Source organism: Drosophila simulans, chromosome 2R (assembly GCF_016746395.2).
Source record: "Drosophila simulans strain w501 chromosome 2R, Prin_Dsim_3.1, whole genome shotgun sequence".
Taxonomy (NCBI): Eukaryota; Metazoa; Arthropoda; class Insecta; order Diptera; family Drosophilidae; genus Drosophila; species Drosophila simulans.
Window position 1 is genome coordinate 22,093,122 of NC_052521.2, and position 21,446 is coordinate 22,114,567.

At 44.7% G+C, this 21,446-nt stretch overlaps 1 protein-coding gene across 4 annotated transcripts; it reads right to left on the reverse strand.

Annotated features, from left to right (window-relative positions):
- Positions 1 to 58: 58 nt before the first annotated feature.
- LOC6736168 (myosin heavy chain, non-muscle) lies at positions 59 to 21,304 on the reverse strand. 4 transcript variants are annotated; one of them, XM_016181175.3, is made up of 15 exons: positions 21,158 to 21,304; positions 20,135 to 20,379; positions 15,616 to 15,831; positions 11,896 to 12,052; positions 9,549 to 9,670; positions 7,764 to 7,787; positions 7,393 to 7,416; positions 6,700 to 6,792; positions 3,899 to 6,638; positions 3,493 to 3,797; positions 2,877 to 3,407; positions 1,519 to 2,814; positions 1,296 to 1,459; positions 1,051 to 1,184; positions 590 to 757 (listed from the first exon to the last, which is right to left on the reverse strand). In XM_016181175.3, exons 2-14 carry the CDS (start codon positions 20,264 to 20,266, stop codon positions 1,094 to 1,096), a joined length of 5,895 nt encoding a protein of 1,964 aa, XP_016029586.1. In that variant the 5' UTR covers positions 20,267 to 20,379; positions 21,158 to 21,304; the 3' UTR covers positions 590 to 757; positions 1,051 to 1,093. The 4 variants fall into 4 exon arrangements, with proteins under 4 accessions (XP_016029582.1, XP_016029583.1, XP_039147471.1 ...); XM_016181171.3 differs by lacking the exon at positions 1,051 to 1,184 and having other exon boundaries at positions 59 to 757; XM_016181172.3 differs by lacking the exons at positions 1,051 to 1,184; positions 7,393 to 7,416 and having other exon boundaries at positions 59 to 757.
- Between the last annotated feature and the right edge of the window lie 142 nt (positions 21,305 to 21,446).

A 21,446-nucleotide genomic window follows, 5' to 3' on the forward strand; every position in this document is an offset into this window, starting at 1 on the left:
CCTATAATAAATTCAATTGGCCACATTGCAACACTTATTTGCCCAAGGAAAGATGATGTTCATGTAGCAAATATTTTATTGTTAAGTTCTAAACAAAAACGAAATTCGTATATTAGTTGCGTGTTCAACATTTGATTTTCTGTTATGGTCTGTTGTTCTGTTCGAAAACCGTTTTAGTTGTTAAATGCATAAATTACATTGCATCGAGTAATTCTATGTGTTTTATATTAAGGTAGAAAAAATGTAGAAATCAGTTTTCTGTGGATTTAGTCTCTCTTTATTGGTGTTTGCGGGTTTCTGGATCTGAGAGTTAATACGTTTCTTGGTTGATGTGTGTGTTGTATTATTTTATTTGATTTCGTTGACTACTTAAACACGCAGCCATTCGAGGGATGCGAAAATTCTTGAGTGTTCATGTGTTTACAACATTGTTTAAGTTTTGTCGTTATAAAAATGTTGGTTTTTTGTTTACGTTTTAATTTAAGTATGTATAATAGTTTATATAAAAAATAACAGAGAAATTATATAAAAGAAACATTAAATATAATCGTTTATTTTGCTCTTCATCATCATCACCTTCTTCCTGCGATTAAACTTTTTCTTCATCTAATAATTAACGCGTCAATTGCCAGAATCCTCTCCATCTAATGATTCATCCTGCACCGATGAGTCGTCGCCGCCACCGCCTCCTCCTGCACGCTTTGATGAAGGTGTACCCGTGAGCCGACTGGAGCTGAGACCAATGCCGCCGGTGCGTCTAGGAAGGGATAGACCATGACATATAATTAGTATTTTGGTTCAGGACGGTTTTTAGGTTTTTCTATGAGCGTGCAGTGCAGGGGCAACAGTTACACGAGTCCAAACAGAGGTACGTTGGAGGGTTCACGACTAAGAACTTTTTTTAAGGAAGTTTGGAGAACTGCATAAATTTGCACGTTTGGTCTTTTCGTGAGTTCTGTTCCTAACATGCAAAGAGAACACAATGTTTTGGTTGCTGGGTTCGGTTGACATTCACTGGTTCTAAGGATCAGGGCGAACATCAGCACTTACAGCCTACGAGAAGGAAACGAAGCGAATCGAAGCGAAAGGAAACCTAATGCAGACCCTCACAATTCATAATGAGTGCGGCATCCTTTTTTGGCGAATATGCCTTGGCCTTTTCAGTCTCGGCCACTTGTATGGAGCTTGAACCAAAGATAAATTTCAAACAATAATCAAAATGCATCTCCAAGAGACACCTAAGGAACCCTCGTCATGATCATAGAAGAAATATGTTGGCACAGTCCAAGACTCACCGTAGTTTCGTTTTGAGTGAGTTAATCTCACGATTCATGGCTTCCTGCGATTCAATCATGTCCTCGCACTCACGCTGGTACTTTCGCTTCTGCGTCTTCTCCTTCTGCAATTCCTCTTCTGTCTCGTCCAAGTTGCGCTTGAGCAGTTTAATGCGGCTATTCAGCTATAAAAGTAAATACTCATCAGTAGGAATTCATATTAATGAGCCACTTCATTATTTACCTTATCCATTTGCTCCTTGTGCTGGTCGACATGTCTCCGTTCATCCTCGATGTTCATTGTAAGCTCCTTAATCTTCTTGTCCATCTTCCGATTGGCCTTTTGCTGCAACAGCCTCTCCTTGCCCTCATTCTCCAGCTGCTCTTCTAGGTTGGCGATCTTGGCCTCTAGCGTGGCGATTGTCGCCTTTACTTTAGTGCGCTGTGCTGTCTCGATTTCGGCAAGCTTAGCCTTCAGCTCCTTGTTTTGGCGTTCGAGCAGAGCGCGCCCGTTTTCGTTCTTCTGAGAGTTCGATTTTTCGTTCGCCAACTCAGTGGTCAGCTGCTCAATCTGCAGCTGCGCCTTGCGGCTGCGATCCAGCAGCACCTCGGAATTGGACTGTTCCTCCTCCAACTCCTCCTCAAGAGTGGCAATGCGGGCTTCCAATCGGCGCTTCTCGTCGATCATTAAGGAGCCCTTGTTGGCATTGTTGGCAATTTCTTCGGCCAATTCGTCACGCTCCGTTTCAGCAGCACGTCGCGCCCTCTCTGAGCTGGCCAGATCTTCAGTCAGCTGTAATACTTCTGCCTCCAGGGCCTTGACCTTGCGCTCGGCCTCCTTGCTCAACGCCTGTAGCTCCTCCTTGGCGGCCTTTGCTTCCTCGGCGTCGCGCAGCGCGTCCTTGACTTGTGCTTGCAGCTTCTTCGCATGCTTCAACGCATCTTCCTTCACCTTGTTATGCATCTCCATGGTGGTTTCGATCTCTTTCAGGTCGCCCTCCAGTTTCTTCTTTGACGCCACAGCAGCCGTGCGCTGTTTACGTTCCTCGTCCAGTTCGGTCTCAAGATCCCGCAGTTGCTTGACAAGTCCGCGTCTTTTCTCCTCGGCACCCTCCTCCTTAGCTAGCAGGTCGCGTTCAAACTGGGAACGAAGGGCCTGCATGTTCACCTCTAGGCGCAATTTTGCGTCTTCGGTCAGCTGTAGGTCGTCCTCAAGTTCCTCGTTTTGTGCTTTCAGTTCAGCCAGCTGAGACTCTAGCGCCCGCTTCGCTTTCTCCAGTTCGTGGACGTTTTTATCGGCTGTACCCTGTGTGTTGGCCAAGTCATCGAGTTCATTTTGGAGGGTCTTTCGCTTGTTCTCAAGATCTTCAATTTTGTCAAAGGCTTCGTCTAGCTCGCGGGAAACCGAAAGCACCTTGGTCTCCTTCTCGCGGGCCTCTCGTTCTGCAGTATCACGCTCTTGGGCGATCTGTTCTGATATGGCTTTCTCCTCGGCAAGAATTTTGTCGAAGTTCTTTTGTTTTTTCTCCAATTCGAGCACCTGACCAAGGACATGCAATTTTTGTATTAGAATTAGTTTATTTAAATCAGACAAAAACTCACCTTCGTACGTTGTGCTTCCAACTCAATGGTGGCATCTTCAAGCTCCGACTGTATCTTTTTTTTGCTTTTGTCGAGGCGGTCGTTTTGGGCAATAAGTTCCTTGACCTGCCGTTCTAATGCCTCGATATCCTTATTAAGCCGCTTCTTCCCCTCTTCCAGTTCCTTAGCCAGATCCGCATCTTCCTCGGCCTTCTTTTTAATTTCTTGCATTTGGGTGGTGACTTCTGCCAGTTTTCGTTCGTAATTACGTTTGGCTTCATCGTCCTCCTCAAGCTGTTCTTGTAGAGCCTCCTTCTCTGACTCGATCTGACGCAGCTTGGAGCTGAGACCCAACTTTTGTCGCGTTTCCTCTTCCAACAGCTGCTGGGCTTCAGTAAGCTGGGATTCCATGTTGCTTGCAGACTTTACGGCGGCCGAGGCCTTTAGTTCGGCTTCCTCCAGCTGGTTTGTTATGTTCTCGGCTTCCTGTTGCAGTTTTGTGCACTTCTCCTGAAGTTCCGAGCGGGCGCGTTCAATCTCAGCCAGTTTTACCTGTGCAAAACATAGGCATACATATAAGTTGTTTGTTATAGAAATATCATGTGCGATCAGCCACATATTTTTCGTGATTATTTACCTGCAATTCAGCAATCTGCGACTCTGCCTGCTTGCGCCGGCGGTCGTTTTCTTGCCGGGAGCTGTTGACGCTGCGCAGTTCAGTGGCCAAGTCGGCGTTCTCCGCCTCCAAGGTGCCCTTGGCTTTTTCAAGGACTGTTTTGGCTTTGCGCAGGTTCTCGAGCTGATCGTTGATGCTGTTGAGCTCCTGCGAGTGTTTGTGTCGCATGTCGGCCAAAACACCTTCGTGGTTAACAGTCTCCTCTTCGAGAGACTTTTTCAGGGTAGCCAACTCCTGCTCGCGTTTAGACCTCAACTCTTGCTGAGCTGTTTGTCAAAAAAAAAAAAAAAAAAAGTTTAAATTAAATTTATCTTAATGATACGGATTTCTGAGAAAACTTTTTTAAAATATTGATGCTTAGTCTTACCGGCTGTGGTGTCCAGCGAGTCCAACAACTCATTCTTGAGAGCCTCTAGTTCCTCGCTAAGGTCGCGTCTAACCTTCTCCGCCTTGGCACGGGCTGCCTTTTCGGCCTCTAGGTCCTCTTGGATCTCGGCCAGCTGCGACTCCAACTCGCGCTGAGCCTTCTGTGCGGTGGCCTTCGTAGCCGATTCCTCGTCAATGCGCAACAGAGTCTGAGTAAGTTCTTCCTCCCGTTTGGCCAGTTGAGCCTGCATTTCATCTACTTGTACGCGCCGTTCGTTCAGCTGTTCCTTAAGATCAGCAACTTCGGTCTCGATCTTCCGCTTAGATCGATCAGACTCCTGTCGCTGCTGCTGATCCTTGTGCAAACGTTCCTCGAGCTCCGTGATTGTGGCTTCATGCTTGGCTTTCAGCTTGGCCAGGTGTTTAGCCTTTTCCTCCTCCTCAGCAAGTGTCTGGGACAGATCGTTAGCACGCTCCTCCAATAGCTTCTTTTCCTTCAGAAGCTTCTGGTTCTGGTCGTCAGTTAACGCAAGATCTTCTTCGTACTTTTTAATTTTAGCGTCGAGCTGCACTTTCTCCAATTGTAGTTTTTGGCGGGCGGCCTCTTCTTCTTCGAGTTGCTCTTCCAGATCTTGAATATTAAGCTCAAGTTTCTTTTTTTCGCCTCCAAGCGCGAGGACTCGTTCCTCTTCTTCTTCGATACGCGTCTCAAGCTCTTGCATCATATCCTCCAGTTCTTGTTTGCGTGCCATTAGTCGAGAGCGCGACTCCTCGGCCTCGGCACAAAGTTCGATCTCGGCTTGAAGCTGCTCCGCTAGAGTGGTCTTCTCCACCAAAGCCTGCTGGTACTTGCGCTCGTACTCCTGCGTATTCTTGGCCAGTGTGTCAAGCTTCTCGCGTACCTGCTTCAGCTCATCCTCCTTCTGGACAAGCTTCTCTTCCTGCTTTGTAACTTCCAACAGGGGCTTGACCTTAGTATAGAGGCGCCACCACTGCCAGTTCCGAAGCTTAAGGTAGGCGGCACAATTCCGCTGGATGATTCGAATAGCGTTTAGTTGCTGCAAGCGCTTTTGGTAGTTGCGACGCGCAAGGAAGCCACGACAGAAGGCCTGGAAGTTAACGATAAGGTCGGATATCTTGAAATCACGCTCCTCCTCCAGGTGAGCGAGGACACCAGCGCGGAAGAAGATCTTCGACTGGCCCACTCGGTACAAGTTCGAGTCAAGCTCCAGCGCCTGAATCATCTTCTCGCAGGCCTTCTTGCCGTCCATGAATCCTTTGGGAATCACGTTGGGCGTAAGGAGTTCGTATCGTTGACGGAACTCCTGGAAGGGAATGCGATTCGGGAAGCCCTGGCGGCAGATACGAATACCCTCGAGCACACCGTTGCAGCGCAACTGGTCAAGCACCAAGGGAGCATCGATCTTGCCGGCGCGCTTCTCGTGGTTCGGTATGATACAGCGCACAAAGTTCGGGTTCGTGTTGCGCAGAGTGTCCATCAACTTAGCCAGCTGCTCCTTGTACAGATGGGACACGGTGCGGAACATGCCCTTGCGGGTGCGGGCCCCGAACTGAGTATCAGTCAGGGCCTGCTGTGCCATGCCAACGATTTCAGCATCCTTCCAGATGTTCACCACGAACGGATCCTGGGAGCCCTGGAGGAGCGACACGATGTTCTCGTTTAATGGGTCCATGTTCTTCATCAGCCACTTGGCCGCCGAGTAGTCAACACGCCCGGCGTAATGCACTATGGCAAAGTCTGCGACTCCTCGAAAATCGGTCTTCATAAACTTGGGGTGCATAGAGTGGGCCGATACGAGTTTATCTACAAACGTCTTGTCAGTGGCTTTGGGGAACCAGCACTCCTCATCCAGGAGTGCCATGATGCCGCCGGGTTTATCGATCAGGTCGATGGTAGGCTGCAGGTCCAACCCAAAGTCGATGAACTTCCACTCAATACCCTCGCGCTGGTACTCTTCCTGCTCCAGGATAAACATGGTGTGGTTAAAGAGCTGCTGCAGTTTCTCGTTGGTGTAGTTTATACACAGCTGCTCAAAGGAGTTGAGTTCAAATATTTCAAAGCCCGCCATGTCGAGAATGCCAATAAAGGAAGCTCCTTGGCGCTTGGTGCGGTCCAGAGAACGGTTAATCCGGTTCACAAGCCACTTGAACATGCGCTCGTAACACGCCTTTGCAATGGCCTCCACGGCGAACTCCACCTGCTCCTTTGTTTGGGCCTTCGTAACAAAGTCACGACCCACTTTAATGCGTGGCGTCAGGAAAGCCCTGGTCATGTCTGTCACACTAAGTCCGAGCAGATGCGCAATCTTCTGGGCCACCGTGTTGTCTGGTAGAGTGGCCTGGTCGTTGTTGCGCTCCTGACGGAATTTCATGCTACCGAACAGTAGGACGGCGCTCACGATGCGAAATATCGAGTTGAAATCCTCTGATGTCATGCCCATGATGTTCATGGACTTAACCGTTGCCTGAAACTCGGCGTAGTCGTCCACGCCGGGTACAGGCAGGCTGCCATTGGAAAGGAATGCATACGACTTAACGTCATCCAGTATGAACTTCTCGCGCTGCTCCGGCGTGGCCCCCGCCAGCAACTGGTAGAATATATGGAATGTTCGTTCGTCCTTTGCTTGACGAATGGCACGCGACTTCTCCAGTAGATATGTTTCAATGTTGGCTCCCGAGATAAATCCCGAGGCATCGAAATTGATCCGTATGAATTTACCCTACAGTGGGCAAACGGAAATTGACATTCTGTTTTGTAAAACAATGAAGCAAACAACTTACAAAACGCGAAGAGTTATCGTTTTTGACCGTCTTGGCGTTGCCGAAGGCCTCCAGAATGGGATTTGCCTGCAGCAGCTGTTGCTCCAGCTCGCCCTGTTTAGAGGATAGACAAGATTTTATTTATATTAGGTTTATACGTTTCACGATAGGGGGTTAGGGGTTAGCCACATATATTTACGAAAGCGGTCTTAACACAAGTACAGCAACATCACAAGCAACAGAAAGTATCTACAAAACTATTATTATTATTATCATGCAGGAAGGAGATAAAGCCAAGCATAACGAAGGACAATAAACACTGGACGAAATCCTACAGCTTCTCACGATCAATGCCGGCGCCATGGCATTACCCGGTTTACCTCTTGACAGTTGGAATTAACTTCCACCATCTTCAATCCATTGACTACCTCGATCGTCTGATTCTGATTTTGGGCCATAATCTTGACCTTTATGTACTTGTTTGTGTTGACCGAGAAGTTCTGCAATTAGGTAGGAATGGGATTATGGGGTACGGGGTGGATATTCAAGGAATTCTTGATGGCCCTCATCGTTTACGCGCATTGATCTATCCAGCCTTCAAATCATGCTTAGACTTCGAAGTACATGGGTACAAATAAATCGAAAGCGTACGGCACGACAATTTACTACAAAATTATATTTAAAAGGATTTTTTGGACGTCAAGCATACTTTACCGCAAATGTCTCTTGATGACTACTCTAGAATTTCGTTGGCATATGTTGTACAATGAGGGAGCAGATCAAAGCAGAGCAGAGAGATGAGATTGAGTAGATGAGTGTTGACTTGGATGGGACAGCAACAAGGGAACCAAAACGAAGAGTTGGGAGAGTTCATTCGGAGAGGGTTAATTGTAATATTTCGGCCACATTTAAAGGATTAAGAAAGCAAAATAACGTTTGGAAACCAAGGATGTTTTTGGGATCAGAAATAGACAGTGGGTGAAAAGTAAGTTTAATTAAACAATGAATGGGGTTAAATAATTCGAGTTAATTTCGAAACACAAAGAGGGAAAACGTTTCAGGATTGTCAGTCCTCGAATACTTACAATGAGCACGGCGGGATGCGGCACCTGTCGGAGTTGGTGTCAATTGGTTGGAGGTGTTGAGGTTTGATTTGGTTGTTGGATATTTGGATTGATTGTGATATTTGGCAGCATTTTATACAAATTATATTTACAAATTTTTTAAACATATTGAGCAGAGTTGAGAGTGAAGACAACAACCAAAGTCCAATGTACAGGGTGAGTGTGCGTATATTTATAGGTGTGTTGTGTAGCATAGTGGAGTGTTTGTGTGTAGGACATGAAAATAAATAAGATCAATTATAAATAATAATTATATCAGAAGTAAATCAATTTAAATTTCGCCATCCTCAGCATCAAGCAAAAACATTTGATAAGAACTGAACTTCATGAAAAAAAAACGATATCATTTTTAAACAAATGCACAGTTATATCAATGTTTGTTTTCGGGTTTTCTTATCGCTCCTCTTATCTTGACCTGATAAAGAGTGCCACTAAAACACACATTTTGTAATCAAACTAACGAAAATTACCTTTCGTTCAATTCAGTTCTACAGTAACTTGCTATACTATGATTCACTGCAGTCAATGCTATATGGTTTTATCGTCAGCGTCTATTTATGGAACTTAGAATCAGAGATAATACCACATAGACAATTTTTCCCCAAAATAAGTTATGAACTGCAGGGTATAAAGCGATATGCTGTGGAAGATCTCTGAATGGTTAAAATAAAAGGCTTGTAGATTTGTTTAATGTCTTAAGAAGCTTTTTAAGTATATTTGCAGCTTATCACGTTCACAGCAGAAAAGTAATCTCAACTTCGTCCGCAGCCTCAGCACCAGGCTCATATAAGGCAGTAAACAGATAAAACATAATAAAAAGTGTGTTTGGAGCTCAAGAACAGCTTGTTTGCTCTCGAAAGGATTGAGCAAGTCCGAAATGCACTAAAAACGGCTTGTCCCCACAATTATGGATATGGCAACCCCAACAGTAGCAAATTGTACAGAGCAGCAATTGCTGCCCCAGAAATTTATCGAATGTCGCAATTTTTGCGATTTAATTTTAATTTTTTTATCAATTGCCTTTCAATTTCAATTCTCGCAACTTTTTTATGGTGTTTATTTTATTGCTGTAAACGACAAAATTTGTCAGCAACTATGGCTCTTGATTAATGAAGTGTGCTTCGGCTCCCGGGAACATATAAAAGCACATAAGCCAGCTGCCATGTCATCAGCCATCCACATATTAAAGCGTTACCCTCGGTCATCCACCATATGGGGTGCATCAGTTAAGCCCTCGGAATCTCTGAATTCAACTGAAGCTTATTCTAGTTCTTGAGGTCGTTATTGAGGAATATCTTGGTGATCGATTGGTGCTTTTACAACCTATATATGTATAAATAGCAATGTCAGCGGGTCTGATTACTCTCTAAAGCGTAGTACACTTAAAACTTGACTGATATTGCTAATTTAAAGCAGATATACTGAATATATACTGCAGACCCCACGAATAAGTTATAGTTTCGAACGGGGATTAAAGCCAATCTGCCGACGACAAACATATACATATGTGCTTATGTGAGCGTCGTGCATTTTCCGCTAACGTTGTTGGCCTCATTAATTACAATACCAAATAATAACAATTGTCTGGCTTGCGTGCAATTAATGTGAGTTTAATAAGCGCTTCCAGCCAAAAAACCCATATGGGACTGTATTTCTCTGGCAGATATCACCACCCAATGGGGCATACAACTTTGCATTTGCTTCGGATCTAGGGACTCATTTCTGTTTCTGCTCTTCTGTACTTACCGCACCCGAGCCCTTGGGCTTGGAAGCTGCCACATAGGCTAGAAATTGGATGACCTTCTTGGTGTTCTCCGTTTTGCCAGCACCCGATTCGCCAGTACACAAAATCGATTGGTCTTCGCGATCTGCAGAAAAAATGAAGGTGAAAGTGTGAGTAGGTAAGCAAGTGACACACTTCATATGCGGAATAATGCGGGTGACCAGCCAAAAATGTAATTAAAATGTTAAAAGCCCACCTCAGCTTGAATTTTCTGATGACCCAAATTTAAGCGGGCAAAAAAGAAGCCAAAGGCACCATAAGTAAAACACAGAATGGTGGATGGGTGATAAATGAGACATGCTACATCAGATGAAATCATTCTGTAAATAACTATCAACCGATTTTCGCCCAGGCCTTAATGCTCAACTGATATTTTAATATTAAAAACAAAACAGTTGATTTCAGCCTGCATATCTGAAAGATACAAAAGACAACAGACACAGACACACACAAGCAGTAAATTGCTTGTAGCTATTGGTATGGCGCCAATGATCCCATATAGAATACAGCGAACTAGATTCGCACTGCACCCCGGGATCACCACACCCCCCACCACAACTGACAGCCTCGTCATACGATCCAGCATTAAGCTAACCACAAATTCAGGCAGAGACGCGAGTCAGATATATGTATCTACGCTGAGACATGGAGCTCCAAACAACCAAACTGCTTCCATATCACGACCCCGTATTTATTATTATGGGTAGAGCCAGTCACATATCTATACGTACACACAAGCTACATTCTATATCCGACCATACATGGGCCTAATTTTTGTATCTCCACACTTCATTTTATGGAAATTCTTTCATAGTTTTTGTGTCATTAATAAATTTAATGCTCAGAAGGCGAATTAAAAGTTTCTCAAATTATTACGCAGCAATTAAGGGGTATGCGAAATATGTGTCATTGATAGCCGATGCATTTTATGGCTCGAAGCTACGATCGATCATCATAAGTTTCATTCTACTTTTTCCACTTATTGAAGAGCTGCAAAAACATTTTATTTTGTATCACATAGCAGACTTCACTCCCAAAATAAACTTCTTTAAACAACTGAAAAAATACGGACAGGTAAAACATCTGCCCAGTATCGGACATTTCGCGATGGTTTTAACTGCTATATATGTGCATGTAGGCATGCAGTTATACATACACTCGCAGTCAGGGCGTGTTCATTTTATCACGAATGCCATGAAAATTGGAACTTTGGAAGATTGGAAGTTTGAAGATTTGCGATTGTCTCGAGTCGGGGGAGCAGCTGGAGAATTACAGAAAGATAAATGTTTGTGACGTTTGTCCAGCTCCCCAATGCCCGGATCAGCTTGGAGCTGAATGCGGTGCGTGTTTCAGGGCAATGGAGTCGGAGGCGATGGGGTTGGGCTAAGTTTATTAAAGGCCAGTGAAATAAATCAAAGTAAATGCCACTCCCCAATGGCTTGGCTTTAAGAGCGAACTTCTCGAAAAATGAATACCGCGAATATACAACCAAGAAAATGTGCATAAGCCGAAAATTAATAAGCGTGAAATATGGTGAGCCAGAGTGAGGTGTCGATTTGTTTAAACATTTTTACGACAACAACAAAAACATAGCTGATGATGGGGCAAACAAAGTTGCCTGCTGTCCAAGCGAAGCCGGGCTGAGTTTTAGATCCAAATATGGTAATGACACGTATACGCAATATTAGTTAACCAATCTCAAGCAGGGGAAACACAACACACACATGCAGGAACCTATAGATATGGCCGCAGTAAGATACGCCTGGCCTCGAGCTGGAGTCTCTGCTGCGCTGGAGCCAGCGCCGTGAGTCATCTCCCGGCGCGACGTTACGCTTGGAACGGACATGCAAACCATCGAAACTCAGTGAAGCCCGAACTAAAAAGCACAGAAGTGAAAAGGAAACCTGAAAAAATCCCATTTGAAAATTCAATCCAAAAAAGGAAACCAGTTTGGGATTAGACAGTCATTCGGTGAAGAGCAGCACATTTGCAGATGATTCACAAGATGTGTATGAATTCGAATGCTAATGCACCTCAATGGAGTTATATCTGCAAAGTGTGTCATGTATGGACCCCGCTTCAACGTTATTCCTGGAAATGCCCTCTTCTTGTATACTTTTCCAATTCTTATCTAATCAGGTCTGAAAAACATTTTCGCTTGCTTATTCGGAGAATGGAATTTTGATAGCGACCAGAAATCGCGCACCAGAGAAAATAAGAAGGGCTGTTGATAATTCTGGCATTCCACATCCCATATGTGTGTGCAGCTGGATCGAAAAGGGAAAGTAAGTGCCGGATCGAGATACTTACCACCCAACATGTTTCTATAGGCACTATCCGTGATTGCAAATACATGCGGAGGCACTTCGTGTCGTTTTATGCCCTTGTACCGTTCCATTATCTTTTCGGTGTAGATCGGTAGTTTCTTGTACGGGTTGACCACAACGCAGAAAAGACCGGAATATGTCTGAAATAAAGAAATTGTTTAGTGTTTGTCTTACTTAACCCATCAGTCGAAGGATTTATTGTTAGGTATACTTAATGCTTGCTTATAATGAATAAAGGGCTTCATTTGGGAGTATGATTGCAAACATGAGGTAATAAAAAAAAATCGCGTCAGATAAAATCTTACGCCAATGTATTTCCATTCTTAAGGTTGATCATTTTCCAGCTATAAATGCTGTCCATTGGGCTGCAGGTAATCATAGTGATGCTTGGGCTAACGGCAGCTTTGGACACCGGCAACTGCTTTTTAGTGGCCTAGTTATTGTTACCCAAACGCTAACACGCTCGCATGTGTGTCCAAGTCAACGTGACATGTGCTTTAAAGTTGGCCACCACCATAAGCAGCGAACGCATGTATCTGTATCTGCCGCTCCATCTGTATCCGAATCCGTTGGTGGTATCTATCGAGCGGCAGCCTACATAACTGCGACTGTGATTGGGACCGAGACTGCGGCGTGGGCACTAAGTATGCGGCTTTGCTATTTGTTGTACCATTTAAATACATATCCAGCCAAACATTAGATGCGAGTGCCGCGAGCTTCACGGCAGCGCGCAAGAGGGTATCAAAGGCGGCGGAGAAGTGTGGGCCAGCCCACACAGATCGAAATGGAAAGTACCGCTGGCAAAAATTGTAGTAGAGAAAATGCCCTCAACTCTTTGCACAGGTGAGGGTGAGGGTAATGAGGAGGGCGGCAGGAACATGAATCACTTTTAGGCCCGCAATTAACAGTCAAAATCACGTCTTGCCAATCAGCCACCTTCCTTGTATGTGTGCGTGTGTTAGGCATCCAAAAATGGCATAAGAAATTGTTTTCTCAGTTTCTGCTGTTTCTGTTTTTGGCAACCGCTTAGAAGTGGCAGTGACTCGTGACGATGTTTGCTCCACTCGTCTTTGAATCACATCGGTTATGTTGGCTTGACTCACAGTCCTGGTGCATATTTCTACCGTCCACTTAAATGTCATTAATCACTTAACCTGCCCTGATATAAAGCCTTATATGGTCACGAAACATGAAATTTTGCAGGTTTAGCAAATGGCCGCAAGCCATTTAAATTACAGCGAGATTTGTTTGCATCTTGGAGTTTTGAAACAATTTCAAATTTGGCATACAAAGAATGTGAGCTTGGAGAGAAACTCAAGTTAGGCACCAAAAATGTTTGTCGTTCAATGAAACAGCTTTTGGTAAGGGCCTTCAAGCCATGGTGCTCAAAGGACGTGTTGCAAGCAGAGCAAAGCAAACAGGGGCACGAGCCAAGGTGGTGTCGGTTTTGCCAATATCTGCGAACAAATTGCTTAGCTGATGCGGGAATCATATTTTATTTGCCACATGTCGTGCTTCATTTACATTCCTTATTTAAATCTGGCCAAGTGTCACTGCAACCCTACATTATTAAGTCATCCTGTCTAATTCTGCTGGTCAGTTCAATTAGTGCCCCTCACAGGTAGTCAGGACCGACTGGGAATTGAGACAGCAACAACAGCCAAGTTGCCAACGTCATCATCTCCTTGACGCTGCTGCGTTGTCAAGTGCGATTCTTTCAGCTGCCAACGCAGCCGCGCAAAAAGCACACGAAATACATTAGGTAATATTGAGACTGCTTTTGAGCAATTGCACCCAGTCACCCGGTGGACGTAAATCAATTAATTAAAACAACAACATGGGCAGAAGCAAATGTTTTGTGGAATACTTCAAACCCAATTTCATGTGCAATCGAGCGCATCAGAAGGAGATGTTTGACAAAATTACAAGACTAGACATTTTCCAATGGACTGTGTATATTCATAATTTTTGTATTCAACTTGTATTATATTGCTAGTAAAAAAATATTTAAAATTATCATTCCAATTACAAAAAAGAATAATATGATTATGAACTATTTACGGTCACTAAATAGCATTTTCCGCCCATATCGAAATGTCTATACTTGTGTCGTTTTTGTTGCCGATTTTTTGATTTTCTGAGGTGTTGCTGAAGTGTTGACAATTTGATTAGCATATGTGAGCAAAGCGCCATGGGTGTGCAAGATACATTCTTCTTGCCGACGCATATTAATTAGACTACAAGCTACCGTCAGCCGGCAGCTGCCCGGCGAATTAATTTAAATGAAATTTAAAAATCGAATTAAATGTCAACAAATTATAATAATTATGCCGTTAAGTGCAGCCCCGGCTGCCGCTCCCTCGCCGTCTCAATCCCCCACCGTTGTTCGTGCAACAAGTTAGCAACAATTGGCAAGAGAATTAAGTGGGACAGGCCGTGGTAAGAGCGACAAAGGGACGCAAGATGTGTGCGTGGCGTGGTTGTGTAAACAGTAAAGCGGCGCTCGAATTTAGCAACAAAAACGACAATGGCAAGTGCGCTGAAGCATGGCTGGCCCACAATGATATAAACAAATTTAAAGTAGTTCGCGCCCACATCAAAAACTGGCAGCAACAGCCATTAAATTAAAACGTGCAAGCGAGAGGGAGAAAGACTGCGATAAGTAGCAGGCGCAGTACATAAAGTATTTTAAAAGCGGCACATAATTTGTTATAACAATGAAAAAAGAAGTCGCAATGAACCTGCCTCAGGGCGGCGAATATTCGCCGAGTCAACAGAGAATCAAGGCTAAGGGGGCGTGGCATAGACAAGCATCCAGAACTGAAGCCAAGTTCGGCAACATACCCTTGAAACATGTTGCTAGACTTTGCTTAGTGACGAAGGGTAGCTTTCCATAGCAAAGGAAAATCTTAAATGAGCTGCAGGAAGTACGAGTCTACTTAAGTCAAGAAAAAACCTGATTTATATATTTAACGAGCAACTTACGGATGTTATTTATTTTCAATTAATTCAAAATTGTTTAAGATGTTTTTATTAATCTACAAATCCAAAAAGACTTATAAACATTTACCAACTTTAGGAAACATAACTAACGCTTCAAATTTAACTTGTATGATAAGTTAAGTTATGTGAACAGATAAATCTTTATCAATTGAAGCCCGCCATTGCAGAAGTTAAATAAATGATATTTATAAGAGGAAAAATAAGAGGAACAGTCGCAAAGCAAAGCAGCTGGAATTTATGGAGTCGAATTTAAATGCGCCACTTGAAATTCGTTTCTCATCGAATCGAAAATGAACTTTTTGCTGGCTTTCTACTCAGACCAAAGCGCTTTTGGCATGCCAATTAACAGCGGATATGCTTTGCGGGTGATCGGGTGAACAGAGGACGAAAGAGTGAGTTAATGTTTATAAATCATTCGGCCTGTGACGAATGCAGCAAAGGATTGAGTGATTGAGCTTCGGAGTCTTAAATATTTGCGATGCTTTTAAATAAATAGAAATGCGATGAGCCAAGACGCCTCTATAAAGTTATGCCTTTCAAAATTTTCAGTTTAGCGAAATCGATTGTGTGAAGAGGGGCGGTGTGTTTACTTAGTTTCATCATCATCGTCACATTGCCGGCAGCTGGCGCGGCGGAAACTTGGGGCAGCCAACACAAACATTTAAGATAGGGAATATGTACTATAACTCGAGGTACTCACATAGATTAGGCCAGAGTAGTATCTGTCCTTGATGTTGTGCAAGACGGAGGCTTCGTTTAGGCACGTCAGCTCGGCCATGTCCTCGACTTTGTCGAACTTTGGCGGATTCATCTTCTGTATGTCGTCCCGCAGGATCATCACCCGCTTGCCGGTTTCGGCCAACTCCACTTCGACCTCGTCGCCATGCTCCCGCTTAATACTGGCGGCCACGAAGCCCTGTAAAAGAAAATAGAAAGAGTTATTCACGGTTGCCATCTCTGTTTCGTACGCTTCTCTTCTTCATCTCAGCGGGAAGGCGATAAACACAACAAGTGCAATGACGCCGCATGAGTCAAGCGCCAGAAAAAAAAACCACTCAGCCTCCGCTCTCTCGCTGCCAATTGAAATGCATAGGGAAGAACTGCACCCAATCAAGTGGCGCAGGCAGACGGAACAAGAACCGACCCAGAACAACGGGAGGCAGATGCAACTGTCTGTCCGCTTGTCTGGTTCCTTCTCTCCGACCCGCGTACCTAGCAAGTTCAAGGCGCGGATTTTTGGAAAGCATCCCAGTTCTGATGTTGAACCGTTCGAAGTGCAGTACCCATAACTAAATCAGGCTACTAAATGGGCTTACTTTCGAGTCTTCTCCGAAACGTCTGCATCTAAGAATATGAAATTTAATCGAACACCAACAGAATAACATCTTCAATTAGAAGTCAAGTGAAACAACAACAAGGGGAAGCATGTTCACGCGACGCATTGGCATTAATCAAATCAGGGGCAACCCGTAACTCAGTCATTAAAGGGTGGAGTGGCGTGCCGCCGCTGCAAAACAGAAATGCATTAAGACCAACAACGGCCTGCCGATGCAGGGCAGAAGCATCTGTAATACATCCCAGCCCGGTTCGGGTCCATTAAGTTAAATACGCACACGCCCCAGCGATCAGTTTCGGAAAAACCAGAGTCGTGGTGGTTCTTGCCTTGCCTGTGTTATCTTTGCGCTTTTCCGGTACTGTTGATAAACAGCCATAAGAAAGTCGTTATTCTCGGGCATATATGGCGTATATGAAACCATTTAGAGCATGTAACGACTTCGTTTGAATACTCAGCTGGGTCCTACGGCAAATTATTTTCGCGGTGCGTTTACAGATTAGTCATTAGGTAAAGCATGTCTGCATGTATAGAGGCCTAAATTTTGAGTACTTTCGCTGTATCTAAATTCATTTCCCAGGCGTCTGCCTGTTTTGTGGGCAGCCGCTGTCAGCCTGCAAAACATTTGCGCATAAAACGTTTGACAGTTTGGACAAACCATACACAGGGCTTGCGACAGTGGCAGAAGAAGCTAAAAGTTCGCCGAATCGGAAAATGCCATAGCCGCTGCGACAGTTGGTGCGTGAATCACGATATTGGAATGCCCCACAAGAGCTGAATTGGAGTTATCGGTCCAGGGAAATTGGCCGAAGTTACCAAGCGAGGCAGTTGCGAGAGGCTGGGGCATATGAGGTCATCAGTCTCGGATTCTCGCTCAACGGCATCTCGGGCATTCCAGGCAATCGGTGAAGCGAAACCAAAGAAAATATATAAACAACACCTAGAAGCAAAGCGAGCGCTAATGTTGCTGATGATCAGACAGGCGGGAATTAAAGTAAGAAAGTTGGGAAGGAGGGCATTCTAGAGGGTAGCCCCCGATTTGGGTTTGACCATTTTTGGGTGCCCAACCGCAACCTTGAACTTGCCAAGGTATCCGCCGAAGAGCACGCATGAGAATATTGGTGATTTTGAGATATATCTGTGGCCATTATTTACTCTCTGGGAGCGTATGTTTTTCGCCAACTTCTTTTGTTTACACTATTCCGAAAATGTAAATATGAACAGAATAATGAATAGGTCCCCCCGGTCCCCACTTTTTTCCATCACGATCCAAATGCGAACGATGGATGGGCCCATTACAATTTGTTACTCTTTTATTTTATTTCTTCGCTTAATCGATCAACGCATATGCATGTGTGGGGATGGATGTGGAGATGGAGAGGGTAAGAAGCGTATATTACACATACGTGATACGAGATACGAGGCGCAGGTTCGTTGACCGTAAACCGGACGGACGAGAGTCGAAAGCTGGCTACGTTTGTCATTGCCGTAACCGAAAAGAAAACACACACTCGCGCGGCACGGGCATCTCCGCCAGAACCCATCGCGGCAAGGCCCAGGGCGGGGGCGGGGAAGCGGAGTGGGAGTGGTCGCAAACAAAGTCCAAAGTGGTTTCGTTGGTTATAAATACGAGCAGCACACAGACAAGCTTGGAAGTATGAACCGCAGCATGTGTGGGTGAGCAGAGACCCCCTAATGATCGCCGTTCGTTACAATCGAATCGATTCTCTGGGCATGACGAAGGTTAAGCCGACTTCAATTTGGCTAACAATATAAAAAGTTTTCAGATTGGTCGCGGGAGTGAGGCATTCAGGAATGCCTGAACAAAGACAGCGGATAAGAAGAGCATTAGCGTCGAAGAAGAGAGAAAAAGAGAAGAAGTGTAAACACATTTTCCACCGTGTTTACGAATTCCAAATGATTAACTTTCAATTCCATCGTTGGACAATAGAAAAGTAACAGCATTTAAATAGTTTCAAGATCGCAAATATACATTAACCTATTTTCATTACCCGAAACCTTCTATGTGCATATATCTAATCCCTACCAATAAACTGCTCTCTGTGCAATTGATACGATGAATCATCGCTGGTCAGCAAACAACATGAAACGAAATGTAGCCACGAACAAAAGGGCTCCTTGTGTATCCACCAGTAAATTACTGAATTTGGATATCACGTACGTGGACTGACGCCGCCATTATTCAGCGAATTCGCTTACATTTCGAAAAGCTGGAACAGTTGCTGGAAACGAAACGAGTGGAGTGTTGACACAATTGGCGAATACCCTTTTGGACGGGTCCGTTCCCGTTAAGACGTAGCTGTATCTGTGGACATTCCAGCGGAGCAACAGTTGCGCTATATGCAAATTTTTAACTATTCCCACCCGTCTCATGTGCCGTTCGTCAGTCGCTCAGTCGCAAAGACTTTTTAGCCTTTAGACAGTCTGTGCCACCGTCCGACGGACCACTCATGACAATCGAGCGTTTCGTTATTTTCGTTTTATTTCTGGGTTTTATCTCTGCCGTTGTCTTTTTGTGAGATTCCATTGTAAAGTAAGTGTCTGTTTAAGTGATCGCGTAATTACACAAAAATGTGAAGTTGTTGGCTTTTGTTTTCGGTGCTGCTTTTATTATACGAAGTCACCCAAAAGTGCTACCATTCTATGTACGGAATTATCTCTGGCAAATACAGCAATTACGGGCAGCCAGGGGAAAAAGAGCGGTTGCTAATTTTATCTGTTTACGTTTTTTATGGTCTTGAAATTAAGTCGTTGGAATGCAGTTGAATGACACCTGAAAGAAAACGCTTCAAGCTAAAGAAGAGAATAACAAGCCACGCCGAAATTAGCAAAACAATCAGCTTGTTATCATATGGCTGGATCACTAGCAGTCGACCAAAGTTTTGAGATCGAATTTATAGGCCAAGAGTGGGCGCCCAAACTCTTTGCACAATCTCGGCTCGTTTCTTTGCTGGCCTGGCTAAATGTGTGGTTGAGGGCCGAAAGCCTCACACAAGCAAGTCCACAATACAAATACCTAGCCACGTTGAAAACTTGTTTTGGCCCGCTCTTAGTGGGGCCATTCCTGCTTCCACTCTCCCTCGGAGGTGAGTCACTGAGTCGAAGAGCGTCTGCATGCAAATTGGTAGCAAATGGTCGCGGATTTGGCCAAGTAAGCCGTTAAATCTGGCACACTACTGCGGTGAGATTAATTCAGCATCAGCGCAGGAGAAATGAGTGATTCAGCATCGACGCCGACGGATGTTTACCCAAGTTTATCACCGCGGTGCGAATGTAATGAAAATTCAAAGAAGTTGGCCCTGTTCAAAATTAAAAATAAACGGATCGGCGAAGCGTGATTCATGACCAATCGATGAGTGAGCCGGATGGCTCGGAAAGGTGTTGGCTGATAAGGAGCCCAAAGCCGGGGACAAACACTGCGAAAATTGATTACAGCACGTACAGCTGGGGCTAAAATATTATTACGATGTGTCGAACAGAGTATGTTCTATTATAACCATTTACCGCGAAGTTTTACTTAGATATTAGATTTTCTTAGTTACATTTGACAATTTTTTACGCAAAAGAACATGAAAATTAAACGAAAATTAAGTACAAAATTATTAAGTACAAATTTAAAAAAAAAAAAAAAAAAAAACATAAGTGACTAACTTCGCGAAATAAACAGTGTTCTGATGTATCGACTGTATTTTTATCTCAACTGTGGCAGTTCCTGTTGCATTTAGGCTATCTGTAGGGTTTACCCAGGTAGTGAATCGGGCGTGGCTTCCGCACTGAGTCAGCCGGGGTAGGAATCCCGTGGCAGAGGTTGGTTCCAGCGCAGGAACAGGCTCTACAGGTAGGCAATACAGTTAAGTAGACTCACCTGGTTCTCGTGTGGCACCCACACCAGACGCTTCTGTGTCCACTCGGCCTGCGTGGCCGGATCGTTGAACTGGTTGCGCTCCACCGAGAGGTACTTGAGCTCCGGATCGTTGCGATCTACTTCCTCCGACATTTTGGCGGCGATCTGGCGGTCTCTAAATAATTCCTTGTCTGTCGGTAATCAGCGGCTTTCGGATAATGGATTTTGGATACTGGATATTCGCTTTTCGGATGCAACGCACTTTTCTGTCGGACAAAACAAATCGATGAGAACAATGAGTATGTTGCCTCGCTCCTCAGATACAATATTTCGCATTTATCTCGCGTTTGCGTTCTTTATCTCGGAAGTGCGGCACAAAACGGAGGCGGCGAGAACAGCGCGCGGCGAGAGTTTCAAAAGGGAGAGCGCGAAGGCGAAAGAAAGACGGAGGCAGACGGAGAGGAAAAAATATGGCCACACATTTTCATTTTCTTAAGCCAACGTCGCCGCTGAACGTAGAAGGAGGGGTGGTAAAGTAATTTAGCGGAAAAATAGCGTTACGTAGCAATTAACCAGTTTGCATCTCCGAAAACTGCAGCTAAACACTATCAGAGCCCCTTTTCACCAAATGCTCCTCCGATTTCGGATGTTTCAGTTTTCGGAGCAGGTACAAGCGGCTCTTTTCTTCCTCTTCGTCTTCTCTCGCTTTGCTTCCCACTTGGTTCGTTCTGCAACACCGACACACTGCACGGCTCACACACACACACACAGAGATCGCACTGGGAGCCAAGGTTTCGCAAATTCGCATATTTCGCACACAAGTTTCGGTTTTTATGCTCCCATTTCCCCGCGTCAGCACAGCGTTTGTGCAAATGCAGCCAAATTCGGCCCTGCAGTTTCAGCGGGCGGCGTCCCGACGCCGGCGAAGAGGTCGCTGCATCCGCTGGATGCCTGTGGACATTTCCGATTTTTTTTGGAACCGTTTTCAATGCAAGCCAGGCGCTTTTCATTTGTTTGGCGACAGCTGCACCCACACACACTCACAAAGACTTCGACCGCAGTTCCTGAGCACGTCTTTTCGCTTTCCCCCTTTTTTTTTCACTGTTTTTCGCCGCTTGCCGTTTTGCCGACCGAGTACTTTTCGAGTCCGATGGTAATCGATGCCTTCCGATTCCGTTCGGACATATCGATGCATCGATATGTTTTAGTACACAAGGCGGCCACGGCAGCGCTTTGAGCTCATCGAATTGTGAAGTCACTGATTAAGGTTTTACAGATGGATCGCATCTAGTTTTTGCTTTTAAGCATCATCCTCGAACATTTTTCAGGTCGC